The sequence below is a fragment of the Chondrus crispus genome, genomic scaffold, assembly GCF_000350225.1.
Source record: "Chondrus crispus Stackhouse genomic scaffold, scaffold_531, whole genome shotgun sequence".
Classification (NCBI taxonomy): domain Eukaryota; phylum Rhodophyta; class Florideophyceae; order Gigartinales; family Gigartinaceae; genus Chondrus; species Chondrus crispus.
In genome coordinates this window covers 22303-36798 of record NW_005178515.1, presented here as the reverse complement: position 1 = coordinate 36798, position 14496 = coordinate 22303, and the positions used below count along the sequence as shown (strand labels likewise).

The 14496-nt window shown below is 53.6% G+C and overlaps 1 protein-coding gene across 1 annotated transcript; it reads right to left on the bottom strand.

Moving 5' to 3' along the window:
- Positions 1-3685: 3685 nt before the first annotated feature.
- On the bottom strand, positions 3686-7683 carry CHC_T00008853001 (ATP dependant DNA helicase PIF1). Its single transcript, XM_005710135.1, has 5 exons — positions 5944-7683; positions 5674-5809; positions 5206-5619; positions 4899-4973; positions 3686-4734 (listed from the first exon to the last, which is right to left on the bottom strand). Exons 1-5 carry the CDS (start codon positions 7681-7683, stop codon positions 3686-3688), a joined length of 3414 nt encoding a protein of 1137 aa, XP_005710192.1.
- Positions 7684-14496: the final 6813 nt, after the last annotated feature.

Below are 14496 nucleotides of genomic sequence, written 5' to 3'. Positions count from 1 at the left end.
CTGAGGTCATGCGGAATTTTTAAATGACCCACGTAATTTCTGCCCATCCCGTAGCCGCCACGTGTCCCCGTGGCCGTGACGTGTACGCCGTGTCGCCCCCGTGCGCCCAAAATTTGTTTTCCCGCGAAAAGGCACATCGGAAAAATTGAAAATATTAGGCGCACCAATCAGCACGGCGGCTTCTACAGAGCGCACCAATGGCAACACGGGAATGCACAGACGCACAGACTGTCACGCCACGTGTCCCCGTGGCGACCTGGCCTGCGGCCAGGCCGCCCCGCACGTGGCCGCCACTTGTCACCGCGGCGCCGCCCCCGTTCGCCAAAAGAACTGGTCAACCAAATATTGCTGAAAGAGTCGCGCTGCGTGCAAGATTGTGCTGAACTCACCTGCTCTTTCGAACAAATGCCATCCGTAGTACATCATCGGAGTAATCTTGGTACGTCTGCCGTCGTCATCACTGGAGAATCGAAGCTCTGGATACCATCCATCTCTACCGTTCGGGAACAAAAGCACGTAACTCAACGGATCGTATGCACGATGACTGACTGAAATCGGATCCAGCACTTCGTTCCCGTTACTGTTCAGAGTCCCTCGCCTGCGAACGACGATATCTCTTCGCCCAATCTCTCCGTCTTCATTTCCAGGGATCAATGCTGCCACTTCAGAAGCTTCGTGACCATTGTACCGGCGCACGTGCTCATGACTTGGCCTGCGGTCGGCATGGATGACCATCTGGTACGGGGCTGGAGTGTTGGGTTGAGGGGATTGAGCCCATTCTCGCATACCGAGAACAGTCTGCACGTAGGGGTTGCATTCGTGCAGCATGTGCGTCAGTTGCATTAACAGTGTGTCTTCCAGCCGTGTAGAGGCTCCGCCAAGCCTTGTGCGCGTTTGAGTACCGTAGTCAGTGTCGTGAATGTAAACGGAAGCAAAGGAAGGCGCCCGACCCTCGGATGGCATCATGGGACCCATGTAATGGTACATCTCGCCCTGCATCGTCATTGTGGGGTTAAAATTGGAAGTACCGGGCCCTCTGTTCACCCATTTGGCGACCACGGACGCCATAGACAGCGCTGAATTGTATGCTCGAATGTTTTTACGGAAGCGGCGGGCCCTTGGAGTATCATCGATGAGAAGAGAGCGCAGAAGAGCTGGCGGGTCGGGAAGAAGGGGCAGTGACAGCTTCCCCTTCCCACAGCATGTGGAAAACATGGGCCTTGCGGCAGAGCTGCTCACGATGCGTTCTTGGACGAAATGCAGAGCTTTGCAGTGCGAACACTCAATATGGACCATGCCGAGATCGCGATACGAAGGCGAGGATTCGGGTAGTGAGGGGAAGAGCTGCCGAGAAGCCGTTCGAGCCTGGCCGTCGGATCGTTGCCGGGCATTCCGAGTCGGTGTGTCTTGTGCATCCCTTGATCGTTGGGTGGAGAGACAGTCAAGGTATCGCCGCGCCTCACGAGCAGGAGTAATTTCCTCGGCTCTAGCTCCTCGTGTCGCATTGCGATCCGCTTCGCGCCGTGCATCTCGGAGGGGGGTATTTTCTTCCGCTCTAGCTGCTTCTGTGGATCTTCGGTTTGAGTCTTGACGCTCATGTCTCTCTGGGGTTGTCGCGTCAGCTCTTCTCTGTTGCATTGAGACACGAGAGGCCTCCAATCGAGTTATGCGGTCAGGAGTGCTCTCAGCCTGTCTCGTGCGTTGCATAGATGCTCGATTCGAGGCTCTGGCACGTTCTGTTGCTGCTCGGAGCTTTGGAGACTCTCTGGGACCCTCTGTCCGTGATTGACCGGCTCTGCGCGCCCTGGTTCTCTCCCTGTTTCGACGAAGACGCTCTTCGCGCTGCTCAGAAGTCTCTGCTGCTCTTCGTGCGGCAGTACGTTCCCGGGCGGTTTGGCGACGCGCTTGAGCCTCAGATTCGGTGTGTTGTCCCCTCCGGATTCTTGCCCGAGCTCGACCTGCCTCACGACGTGCTTGAGCTTCAGATTCCGACTCTTGCGCTCTACTTGCCCTTGTACGCGCGTTTCTTGGCTGCCTTCTTGCTTCTGCTACGTCTTCATCTGCTGGTCCCGCCATTTGTGTTATGCCCAGCGCGCTAGTGGTATCTCAGCAAGTGCAGCTAGGGTTGACGCAAGTGCGAGGGGTCCGTTGTAGATCGCTTTGAGTCGTAGCAAGCAGTCCTCAAAGGTCTAAACGCAACGTCAGCCAGCTAGGTCGTCCGCGAGAGCACTTAGCAAAAGAAGTAACAGTAGGGCCTTTATAGTCTTGTACTATCCCGTGATCGATTGGAGCTTCCTCTTGTGCTTGTTGCCCGCCAGGTGTCGCCTATAGTCATGGGCACTTGCCACCGTGCACGTACACACCTCGCAGCGGAATGTGCGGCCCGCTTGAATCACTTGAGCCACGTGCCCCTCGGTATGCGCATGCCCGTCCCACAGTACCGCGCGCGTGCAATGAAAGTTGCAGATGTCACACGTGTACACAGGCACACTCCGCAACACAGCACTGACAGCTGGCAACGCGCGCGCACGCGGACGCTCGATTGCACGTGGCACACGTGCAGCTGGCAACGCGCGCGCACGCGGCCGCTCGATTGCACGTGGCACACGTAGCCCACGAAATGTAGGAATGATAGGCAGGGGCAAACGTATAACACGTGGGACCGGAGCGCGTGGTACACGTGGTGCGGGTGCTGGCGCAGGGGCGCGTGGGAGCCGTGGCACACGTGGGAGGGGCGCGCGCGGTACACGTGGGGCGGGCGCGCGCGCAATTCTGGGGACGTGTGCACATGGGGCGGGCGCGCGCGGAGGAGCTGGTTGTAGGACTGTGACACGTGTGGTCGCTGGCGGGGAATCGCCGAAATCGAGGCGGATCGGGGTCGCGGCGCGGCGCGCGCGGCGTAGTTCTTCTCTCTCTTCTTGCGTAGACACTGCGTAAAAAAACACACACGGTCAAATGTCAGTAAGCGTTCGCGTGCGCTCTAATACCGCGGGCGGCAAGCCGGCCGGAGCAAAGAGGACAGTTAGTAACTTACTGATTTCGCGTAGACGGTGTGCGCCGGGATCGCTAGCGAACGCGAAGCGGATCGGGGCTGTATTATTATTTTTACTCTACTGTAGTGTTAAATTTAAATTCGTAAACTACTGTAGTGCCGCATTGGTGCCCGTGGTAGCCACGTGTCCCAGTGGCGGCCTGGCCTGCGGCCAGGCCGCCCCCAGTCCGCACAGTACACTTGTCACTGTAGTAAAAAATGAAATTAAATCACGGCCCCGCCGCTTTCTACACGTGTCCGCGTGGCCGCCTGGCCTGCGGCCAGGCCGCCCCGCACGTGGCCGCCACTTGTCGCCGCAGCGCCCCCGTGCGCCAATGAGAACCCGTGCGGGAGCGCACGAACACACATACACAAACACACAGACAGACAGACACGGAAATTAGTATACGCGGGGACAAGTGGGCTCCGTGCGCGCTTCGCGCGCCGAGCCAAGTCCGCGTGGAGGAGCAATGATTCAGAAGGGTGGCAAAGGCGAGATGTAAAGAGAATGGCGTTTACCTTTTTTGATGACTACTGAAGGACCTCGGGGTATACTACGTTTCGCGTTGTTGCATCGGACTCTCGAGTGAGGATAGTGACGTTGCTTGAGTGAGTAGTCCTCGATAATGCGACGTAGAGTTGACCGTGCGAGAATCAATGATCTCGTAGGTCGAGACCAATGCGGCCTCCGAAGGACTGGCCTTGGGCTTTGTTCGTTGTAAGGGCGAAGCACGTGCGAATGGGGAACTGCGTTCGAGTAAAGCCAGGAATGGGAAAGTTGTCGTCACCTGGTCCGCAGGGCATTCGTGGAATGCAGAGTCTGTTGCCTTCATGTGACCCCGAGGTAACGCGTAGAAAGAATAGGTTGTTGGTCATTTTCTCGATGACATATCGAGCGCCGTTGACGTGACCGGAAGTGGGATCGAGATTGCGCAGAAGCATGGCGATGAAACCTTTCTTGAGCTTGAGCTTGTGGTCTGGTAGATCAGACCCGGCCGTCAAGGTGTTGAACATTTCCGTGGGATAGATCAGCGCGTTGGTGTCTTCGCTCTCGACCTTGTCTGCGCTTAAATATGTTCGATACGGTCCCGGCATCATGTTGCCGATGACTTCGTTGACCTGCTCGAGCGGTCTGTTCTTTGTGGTGAGTATAACGCGCTTTGTGAGCCATGTAGGGTCGGCGTGATTGTCTCGAATGCCGTGGAAGACCTTGAGGCATAAATTGCGGATGGTGTGCTCGAACGCTACGGACTGTGGTAGTGAGATCCATTCCGGGCGCTGATCGCATTGAAGTCTGCCTTCCCCGACGCTGAGGAGGAACTGTGGGAAGTTGAGAGCCTCCACATCTGCTGCAGGGTCCCCTTGGAGAGCAGTGAGGCGCATGTTCTCGGTAAGGCACAGGAATCGGCACTCTCGATACAGCGGGGAAGATTTGACGCACGCGCTCACGATTTGACCTCTGGACCCGCCCGGAACGACGGGAAGGATTTGTCTAAAGTCTCCAGCGAGCACGAGGAACTTTCCTCCGAAGGGCCGGTCGGTTTGCATCAAGTCGCGAAGGGAGCGATCGACAGTCTCAATGCAGTTTTGATAGCACATGGCGATCTCGTCCCATATGATAAGATCGACTTGTTGCAATGTACGACCAGTATCGGAGTTTGTGGAGAAGTTGCAAGTGCTTCGGCAGATACAGGAATGGGAATCTTGAACACGTAATGAGCGGTGCGTCCACCGTCGAGCAACACTGCAGCAACAGCAGATGTGGCGACGGCGATGACTTGCTTGGGGCGCGAACGAAGGAAGTCTTGAATGGCGCTGAGCACGAACGTTTTGCCTGTTCCGCCAGGAGCATCGAGGAAGAAGAGACGACTACTTTGTGTTGGCATAGAAGGTCCCGCAACGGCGCTGGAGGATCCTTGAAGCAATGCCGAGACGGATACGCCTGGAAGCATGGAGCCTACTATTTCGTCAAAGGCATGGCGCTGATTTGTGTTTCACAGCGGCAACGATGTCTGTAGTCGCTCTTCGCACTGCTGCGCTTGTGCTTCGGGTGTCTGGATCTCGTTTGGCTGTTCCGAAGCGGGCAGGCTGTCATCGGGGAGTGGGAGTCCGAAGTGTGCGAGCGTCCAGTTGGAACGCACCGTCTGCAGGGCCTCCTGTACCTCTCCAAGCACGTAAGATGTGGCGTGGTTGATCATCGCGAAGCTGCTGTCTTCGAATGGGTTGTCCGCGTGCGCGATTGCGAATATCGGTGAGAAACATGTGCAGGTGGTCGTTCCACAGCGAGAAAGGATCCGAAGGTTGGCAATGCGCGAGAATCGTAGCGAACAGATGAGAAAGGGGAACGAAGCTTGACCGGAATGAATTTCGGATGGCGTGCTTCCACTCGGCATCGTTGGCCAGCAAACCAAGTCGTAAGCACGCTTGTCGGAAGCTGGTGCACTGCTCGCCGTCGATGTTTCGCAAGTTCTCGAAGGATGTTGCCCCCGGCACTTGTGTGAGGAGGAGGCCAAGAAAGTAGCGCTCGCCCTCCCTCGGACTGACAGTATAGATTCGACCGACTACGTTGGCGCCCGTGCCACTGAAATCTCAGGCTTCCTCTTCGCTGGTGGCGTTCCGTCTTCGCAGGGATGCTCTTGGACTCCATGACTTGCTGCTTTTCTTCCACGTAAAGTACTTTGGAAACTTGTGGTACCGAATATGCCTCGCGCTTGGGAAATTTTCGTTGGCTTTAAACCACTGGGTCAGCTTCGGACCTGATGCCGGTCGAGGCGCCGCCTCCTGCTCTCTTCCTTCCTCAAAGTAAACCATATGGTGGTTGGGCAGATGCACTGAAAGTCTGACCACTGGAGGATTGCGATCCACAACATATCACAGGAGAATAACCTCCATGCGGCCTCCGATGCAGACACGTATCTGGCATCTTGGAAGTTCGAGATCTCGTCGTAGCACTCGTTTTTGGCAGTGATTTCCATGGTCACTCGGTCTTGTCCCTTGCACACATACTTGAAGAGATACTTGATTCCTCCAACGCGTGACACGCAGAGTTCCACATTCAAATGGAAAGCGAACGATCTTACAAGTAGAGGACTGTGGGGCACGAACCAGGAGTTGTCGACCACGACGGATTGCTGTCGTCGGCCAATACGGGAGGGACGCTCGATGGAGACGCCACCTGCCGAGGGGGACCTTCTGCGGTACGTGATGTAGTACTCACTTTCGGACTGGCTGGTTTCGTGTTTGAACGGTTTTGGAAGCCTTTTCCTGCAGTACTGCTCGCCCATGCACACGGCTGTTGGATTGCGTTCCCCACATGGATTGTGAATCATATGCTTAAGCACGACCTCTTGGAGTTCTGGATCTTGGGCAGACGGGATTTCGGCAGAGATAATGCGGTCGACGTTTTCGGGATTACGCAGATCATTCTTGGAGACCTCATCTAGGAAGAATACCACGTGAGCGTGGGGAAGACCTCGTTTTTGAAATTTGATGACTCGTACATGGGCAACGACGGTTCCGAACACATCCTCGTTGATGACCAAGGACATGAGATCCTTCATTTTGAGACGAAACACACGTGCGCACAGATCCAGTCTGTCCTGAGGAGTTTGATTGGGCAGCAGGGCTCTTGTGATTTCCGGCCAGCTAGGATTGCATGTCATGGTGAGGAAGATGTCCGGGTGGCCAATTTGGTTAGATATAGCAATGATGCCGTGAATCTGCTGCCTCATGTAGCTGTCACATCCGATGTGCGTAGAAGGGAGAATGAACAATCGTCCTGCACGTACAGCTTCGGCTTCATCTTCAGCACGACCGGAGTCTCCTAGGCTGTCGCAAAGTGAGGTGTAGTCCGCCGCTCGAAGCTTTGTCTGGTTTTGGCGGAGATACGAAAGCCTTTCCGCCTCCACTTTGCAGAACTGGTCAACTAAATATTCCTGAAAGAGTCGCGCTGCGTGTAAGATCATGATGAACTCACCTGCCCTTTCGAACAAATGCCATCCGTAGAACATCATCGGATTTATCTTGGTACGTCTGCCGTCGTCCTCACTAGAGAATCGAAGCTCTAGATACCATCCATCTCTACCGTTCGGGAACAAAAGCACGTAACTCAACGGATCGTATGCACGATGACTGACTGAAATCGGATCCAACACTTCGTTCCCGTTACTGTTCAGAGTCCCTCGCCTGCGAACGACGATATCTCTTCGCCCAATCTCTCCGTCTTCATTTCCAGGGATCAATGCAGCCACTTCAGAAGCTTCGGGACCATTGTACCGGCGCACGTGCTCATAACTTGGCCTGCGGTCGGCATGGTTGACCATTTGGTACGCGACTGGAGTGTTGTTGTGAGGAGATTGAGCCCATTCTCGCATACACAGAAATGTCTGCACGTAGGGGTTGCATTCGTGCAGCATGTGCGTTAGTTGCGTCATCAATGCCTCTTCCAGTCGTGTAGAGTTTCCAAGCCTTGTACGCGTCTGGGTGGCGTAGGCAGTGTCGTGAATGTAAATGGAAGCGTAGGAAGGCACCCGCTCCTCGGATGGCATCATGGGACCCATGTAATGGTACGTCTCGCCCTGCATCGTCATTGTTGGGTTAAAATTGGAAGGGCCGGGCCCTCTGTTCACCCATTTGGCGACCACGGATGCCATAGACAGCTCTGCATTGTATGCTCGAATGTTCTTACGGAAGCGGGGGTACCTTTGAGTATCATCGATGAGAAGAGAGCGCAGAAGAGCTGGAGGGTCGGGAAGAAGGGGCAATGACAGCTTTCCCTTCTCGCAGCAAGTGGAAAACATCGGCCTTGCCGCAGAACTGCTCAAGAGGCGTTCTTGGACACAAGAAAGCTTGAATACAGATGATTGTTCAATGGCTCGAATAATATCTTGCGCAACTCGCTCAGGCCGGAAGTGGAGATAAGAGCTGTCGGGAAGCACTTCGAGCCTGGCGGTCGGACCCTTGCCGCGCATTCCGAGTCGGTGTGTCCTGTGCATCCCTTGATCGTTAGGTGGAGAGACAGTCAAGGTCTCGCCGCGCTTCACGAATGGGAGTACATTTCTCTGCTCTAGCGCCTCGTGACGCAATGAGCTCCCTTCGCGCCGTGCATCTCGGAGGGGGGTTGTTTCTTCCGCTCTAGCGCTCCGTGTCGCAATGCCATGCGCTTCGCGCCGTGATTCTCGGAGGGGGGTTGTTTCTCCCGCTCTGCGCGCCCTTGCTCTCTCCCTGCCTCGTCGGAGACGCTCTTGGCGCTGCTCAGGAGTCTCTGCTGCTCGTCGTGCTGCAGTACGTTCCCGGTTGGTTCGGCGACGCGCTGCAGTCTCAGATTCGGTTTGTTGAGCCCTCCGGATTCTGGCACGGTCTCGACCTGCCTCACGACGTGCTTGAGCATCAGATTCAGTCTCTTGCGCTCTTCTTGCCCTTGCATGCGCGTTTCTTTGCTGCCTTCTTGCTTCTGCCACGTCTTCATCCGCTGGTCCCGCCCTTTCCGTTCTGCTCGGCACGCTAGTGAAATCCTTGTAAGTGCAGCTAGGGTTGACGCAAGTGCGAGAGGTCCGTTGTAGATTGCTATGAGTCGTAGCAAGCAGTCCTCAAAGGTCTAAACGCAACGTCAGCCAGCTAGGTCGTCCGCGAGAGCAATTAGCAAAATAGTAACAATAGGGCCTTTATTTTCTTGTACTATCCCGTGATGGATCGGAGCTAACGCTTGTGTTTCTTGCCCGCCAGATGTCGCCTGAAGTCGTGTGCAGTGGCAACCGTGCACGCACACACCTCGCACCGGAATGTTCGGCCCGCTTGATTCACTTGAGCCACGTGCCCCTCAGTATGCGCATGCCCATCCTACAGTACCGCGCGCAAGCAATGAAAGTTGCCGGTGTCACACGTGTATACGGGAACACTGCGCAACACAGCAGTGACAGCTGGCAACGTGCGCGCACGCGGCCGCTCGATCGCACGTGGCACACGTAGCCCACGAAACGTAGGAATGACAGGCGGAGGTAAACGTGTAAAACGTGGGACCGTTGCGCGCCAGACACGTGGTGCGGGTGCTGGCTCAGGGGCCGGGGGAAGACGTGGTACACGTGGCAGAGGGGCGCGCGGTACACGTGGGGCGGGCGCGGGGGCAATCGAGGGGACGTGGACACGTGGGGCGGGCGCACAGGGCGGGGCTGGATGAGTTACGTTGACACGTGTCGACGCTGTGGGGGACTCGGAAAAGTTCAGGCGGATCGGGGTAGCGGCGCGGCGCGCGGCTCGCAATTCTTGGCGTTCTTCTTGAGTAGACACTTCGCAGAAAAGATACACACCGTCTATAGTCAGTAAGCGTTCGTGTGCGCTCAAATGCCGCTGGCAGCAAGCTGGCCGGAGCATTGAGGACAGTTAATAACTTACTCACTTCACGTAGACGGTGTGCGCTGGGATCGGTAAAGAACGCGAAGCGGGTCGGGTTGTATTTTTTATTTTTTCTGTACTGTAGTGTAGCATTCAAAATTTAAATTTGTACAGTACTGTAGTGCTACGATCGTGCCTAAAGCCACCTCGTGTCCACGTGGCGGACCTGGCCTGCGGCCAGGCCCCGCCCGTGGCCGCCACTTGTCACGGCAGCGCCCCCGTGCGCCAAGGGCAGCGCGGGAACGCACACACACACAGACAGACAGACACGGAAATTAGTATTAGTGCAGGATAGGACGAGGCCCAAACGCCGAACGCGATGGTTAAGCAGCTTTCACTAAAAATGTGTTTACTGCTTTTTCCTCTACCCTCCTCCAGGTGCTAGTCACCGGGTGGGGAGCCGAGAATAGTATACCCCCCTTTTTGGCGGGGAACGCACACAGGGTATTGCGAGAGCATCGACCCCTCGATCTCCCGTGAACGAATAAAGACAATCTTATTGGCTGTAAGCCAAAAAGATTGACATTTCCCCTATCCGTTCACGACAATTCCTGTCTGTCCCTGCGAAATAAAACGAAATTAAAATTACGGAAAAATGACTGCTAAGTCCCGCTTACGTGGCACTGGAGTGGTGTCTTGGCCACCGACATCTGCTTCGACTCGTATCGTATAATAGCCTGCACTCGCAAGCGTTCGGTCGCTTCTTGTCCTGCACACGAGACGGTCCACCTGAGAATAAAAGTGGACACAAATCTCCGGGGAGGTGTTCCAATATCTAGTATCGGTGAGCCCAGATGACATGGGGAATCGAGCGTATCGTTGTTGGAGACGGCACAACTGGGAAATGCGGAAAGACACTGCGTGATGGTGCACTGTACGCGTGCGGTGGAGTGACCAGAGGACCGGAAAGCTTTTGACCAATCGAGCCAAGTTCGCTGAAACTAACCCCATACTCCTTCTTGGCCATGATCAAACAACTCAACACAGGGACGGGCGTACAGGAAGACGAAGCAGCAAAAAGCCATGAGTTGCTACGCCAATTGTTAAAAATGATGGAAAGGTGTCGTGGAACATCGATGGTCGTTAGAGGGATTGGAGCTCGTGGACATATCTCCGGGTCGCGCAAGTTCGAGGTTCACGACTACGGACCAAATATCATTCGGAGTAATAATGACACGTTGTGTCAGCGGCTGTATCCAACGCATGCGAATCTTTGTACGAGGAACACACCGCTTTGCAAGTCAAAAAATATTTTGACTCGGACCCGACGAGGTTTAAAACATTGAAGCAGCTTTTCTTTTTGTCCATCAGCTTCCGGTCGGGATAAATGTTCCGCGTATCCCGAAAAGGGAGAAAGGTGAATTCAATAAGAATCCATTTAAATGGTTGGTCAATCGGTGCACAGGTATATGGATTGGCAGAATTACACAACATGGCATTGTGGACCACTGCGTAGCTGTAGACTGCAAGAAGGGCATTATACATGATAGCTCGTCACGTTTTCCGTTCGCGCTCACTGAGGATATCTTACGACGAGTCGGCGGTGATGATGCAACTCAATTAAGAGTAGCTGAGGTACGGGAGATTGTTAAGGTGACACTGAAAAATAAGAAAAAAACTTCAAATAAACGTAAACGTGATAACTGAGCTTCGGTTCAGTTTCTGACTATCCATTGTTCAGCTCGAATGGATAATTTTCCTGTCCGCAAAACATCCATGAGGGCCTTTTGATGCATCTTCTTAGTCAATCCATCAGCAACATTATCGTTGCTCCGCACGAAACCAATGTCACTGATTTCCTTCTTCCGAAGTCCTTCTTTTGCCACCGCAATGTCCAACATGAGCCTCTTTTCCGCGATCCTCGTACCCTTGGATATCACATCGACCAGCGACTTGCTATCTGTTTATAACTGTACTGGAATAAATTGGACCTGCATGATACTCCGTAGATCCTCGGCCAAGGTAAAACAACAGTTAAACATGTCACTAAAACTTATTACCTCCGCTTTCATTACCGATCGCGTCACCCTACGTGCCTTGTATGACTTAAAGGCGATAGGAATAACTGCCTCAGTGGCATCAGACAGAAAGCAGACGTAACCAAGGTGGGACGTGAGGTCCGAGTTGCCTGCAAATGACGTGTAGTGCAGTGCACCTCCACACCGCCAACGAGGGCTTAAATCTCGCTGTTGAAAGCGCGAGGCAAGGTACAGTAACCACCAGGGTGTTCGAGTTCCTCTGTCCGGGTAACTCAGGGGAGTCGACGCGGTACCGCGGATACATCGCGGTGTGCGTGAAGGGGTGCACTCCAGCGGGAGTGCGTTAGAAGGAGTAAACAACAAGAAGAAGAAAGAAGAACGAAGAAGAAAGATAGTGTAGAAATGTAGAAAATAGGGGAAAAAGTAATGGAAAAACAACAAAAAGGATGACGACGAAGGGTGCAGGTACCAGACTTAGCCAACTAGATAGGAACCGTAGAGGATCCTACCAGAGATGGGGTCCGATCACCTGATGCCTCTTTACTGTAGCGCCTTCCGACACCCGACCTATGTAGGCCGAGCGCCGTCGTCGGCGTCGGTTACTAAATGGATAATTAATAATTAATTATCGTCATTAGAATTGCCACTTGGCATTAGACAATAATAAGCGTAGAAACTTGTGGGCACCACGTATGTATACGTGTCGTACACGTGTCATACACGTGTCATACATTTGTCATACACGTGTGGCCACGTGTGGTACACGTGGTTTACTTTCCCAAGTGTGCGCGCACAGTACACGTGTGGCGCGCTTATCATACAAGTGTGGTATCATCCAAAGTGTACATGTACACTTTCGATGAGCACACGTGTTACACACGTGTCAAAGGCGCGGGACGCGGCCCCGCGACGGCGGTGACAAGGGATAAAGAGCGCAGGGTCACTGCACAATATGACGCATCAGAGAAACCCACAATACGAAGAGAGCTAATATCAAGCTTGGGGACTTGAATCTGAAGTCGATGCATACGGACATGCTTCACCATTCTATTGCAGTTCTTGATAACTTTTGACGGCTGGAGGTCAAAGCGCTCCGGTGTCACTTGTGCTATTTGTGACACCTCATAGGAACAGTCTGGACGTGTATGCGTAAGCCATGCAAGTTTCATTCTCAACGACGCAAAGTCCGAAAAGCGTGCATCAACACGAAGCGATAGTATTCCCTTTACATAGGGATGTTGGTCGATAGAGAGTGAGCTGCTTTCGCCCAGTTCTAGTCTGAATCCGGTAAAGGTGCAAGGCGGTAATTCGTCGTCTGCCATCTCAAACCGTTCACATGTTCTTTTGGACATTTTTCGGAAATCTTGATCCCCAGCACGGATCAGGTCATCTACATATGACCCTGAGAGCCCCTTGAGCAGTCCATTCATTTTGTAGGTATAGAGAGCCGAGTCGGACCTAAGAGGCTTCATTCCCAGTTCTTCACGATGATGGGCGTGTAATGTGGCATGCCACAAGTCACCAGACTCACACAGTACATATAGTGGTTTTATGAGCTGCAAGCATTGTCCAGCATCCAGGTTCAAATTCTGGTACTAGTTCTTTGATGAAGATATCTCGAAGTAAAGGTTCGGCAGACTGCAGGTAGGCCTGCCTGACGTCTGCTGTCCAAACTTCGAAACCGTGGATCGCAGCAAGAGCCAGTAAGAGTCAGACGGACGCGGGCTGGAGTGTTTGCGAAGAGTGTACCATGTAGTCTTCGAACTTGTCTCTATGACCACAAATTACGTATCGAGCTTTGAATTTGACCTCGCCGTCTTCTGTCGACTTAACTGCGAGAACGAACCGACCGGGTAAGATGTTGGCATCTTCTGGGATCTCCTCACGTAGAACCACTTTAAACGTGCCACGCTTTAATAGGTTTTCGATCTCTTTCTTCTTAGCTTCAGACATTGCAGGGGTCGAGGACCTAGGGTCTTTAGGTTTCAATATCTCAGTCAAGAGAATTTTGCAATCAGGTGGTGAGCAGAAATCAGCTAGGCTTTCACGTAGCTCTTCGAAGAGTGTGTAGTTGGTGTGATCTGGTTCACGATAGTGCTTCACTTGTGTGACATTGAAAGGGCGTGCTGGTCCGACCTTAACATCTTGGACGTAGACGAGCTTGCGTTCAGGGTCAGTTCCGTGGACTGCGAAAGGTCCCAACCACTCACCGATTCGGTTCTCGACCTTTCTCTCTCTCCAAACTAGCACGCGCTGTCCAACCTCGAAGATGGCATCGGCTGCAGGAGGCGTTGCATGCCGAAGTCCGCGCTTCAGTCGAACAGCGGCCATCTGTTTCTCCATCTCGCGGCGTGCCAAATTTGCAACTGCTGCTCTCGACTCTAGAGTGGCGCGTGGATGCGGAGTCTCAGAGGTCGTGAATGCAGAAGGGAATTCTCCAAACACCAAAGCAGAGGGGACTAGACCATCAGGGCCGAGTGTGTCATTGATTGCCTTCACTGACATGCTCAGCAACAACTGGCGGTCTCGATCGGGATACGCGATGCATAGCTTGCGGTAAGTGTTCCGCAAAGGTTGATGGTAACGTTCCCCCAGTCCTAGACAATTGTGTGACTCAATGCCCGTGCGTTGGACATCTACATTGCTCAGGGCACCAATACTTGCAAAGAGATTACCAGACGGAGACCCTCGGTCTACGAGAATCCTCTTAGGCAGTCCTGTGTAGATTGTTGCCCATCATTCAAGAGTTGTTGCCCATAGAGTTGCAGTGGAGACCTCTTTCACGAAGGGAGCGGCACTGAGATGTGTACCTGCGTCCACTATATGCAGTACTGGTTTGCCGTCAAGGTACATGACGTCAATGAGAAATCTTTCGTTGAATCGCACGTTTTCGGCACCGAAGGGAACACGAAAGCGGGTTGGGGCATTGTGTATTCTTTGACAAGGGTCGCATCGCTCTGTCTGTTCCTGCAAAACCTCCAGAGTGTTGGGCGTCGTTTCTTCTGGCCTTGCCCGTTTCAACAACTTATATAGTTTTCTGCCGATGGATGCGAGAACTGACGATGAAGTTTGTGAAGTTGCGTCCTTGCGAAGTAA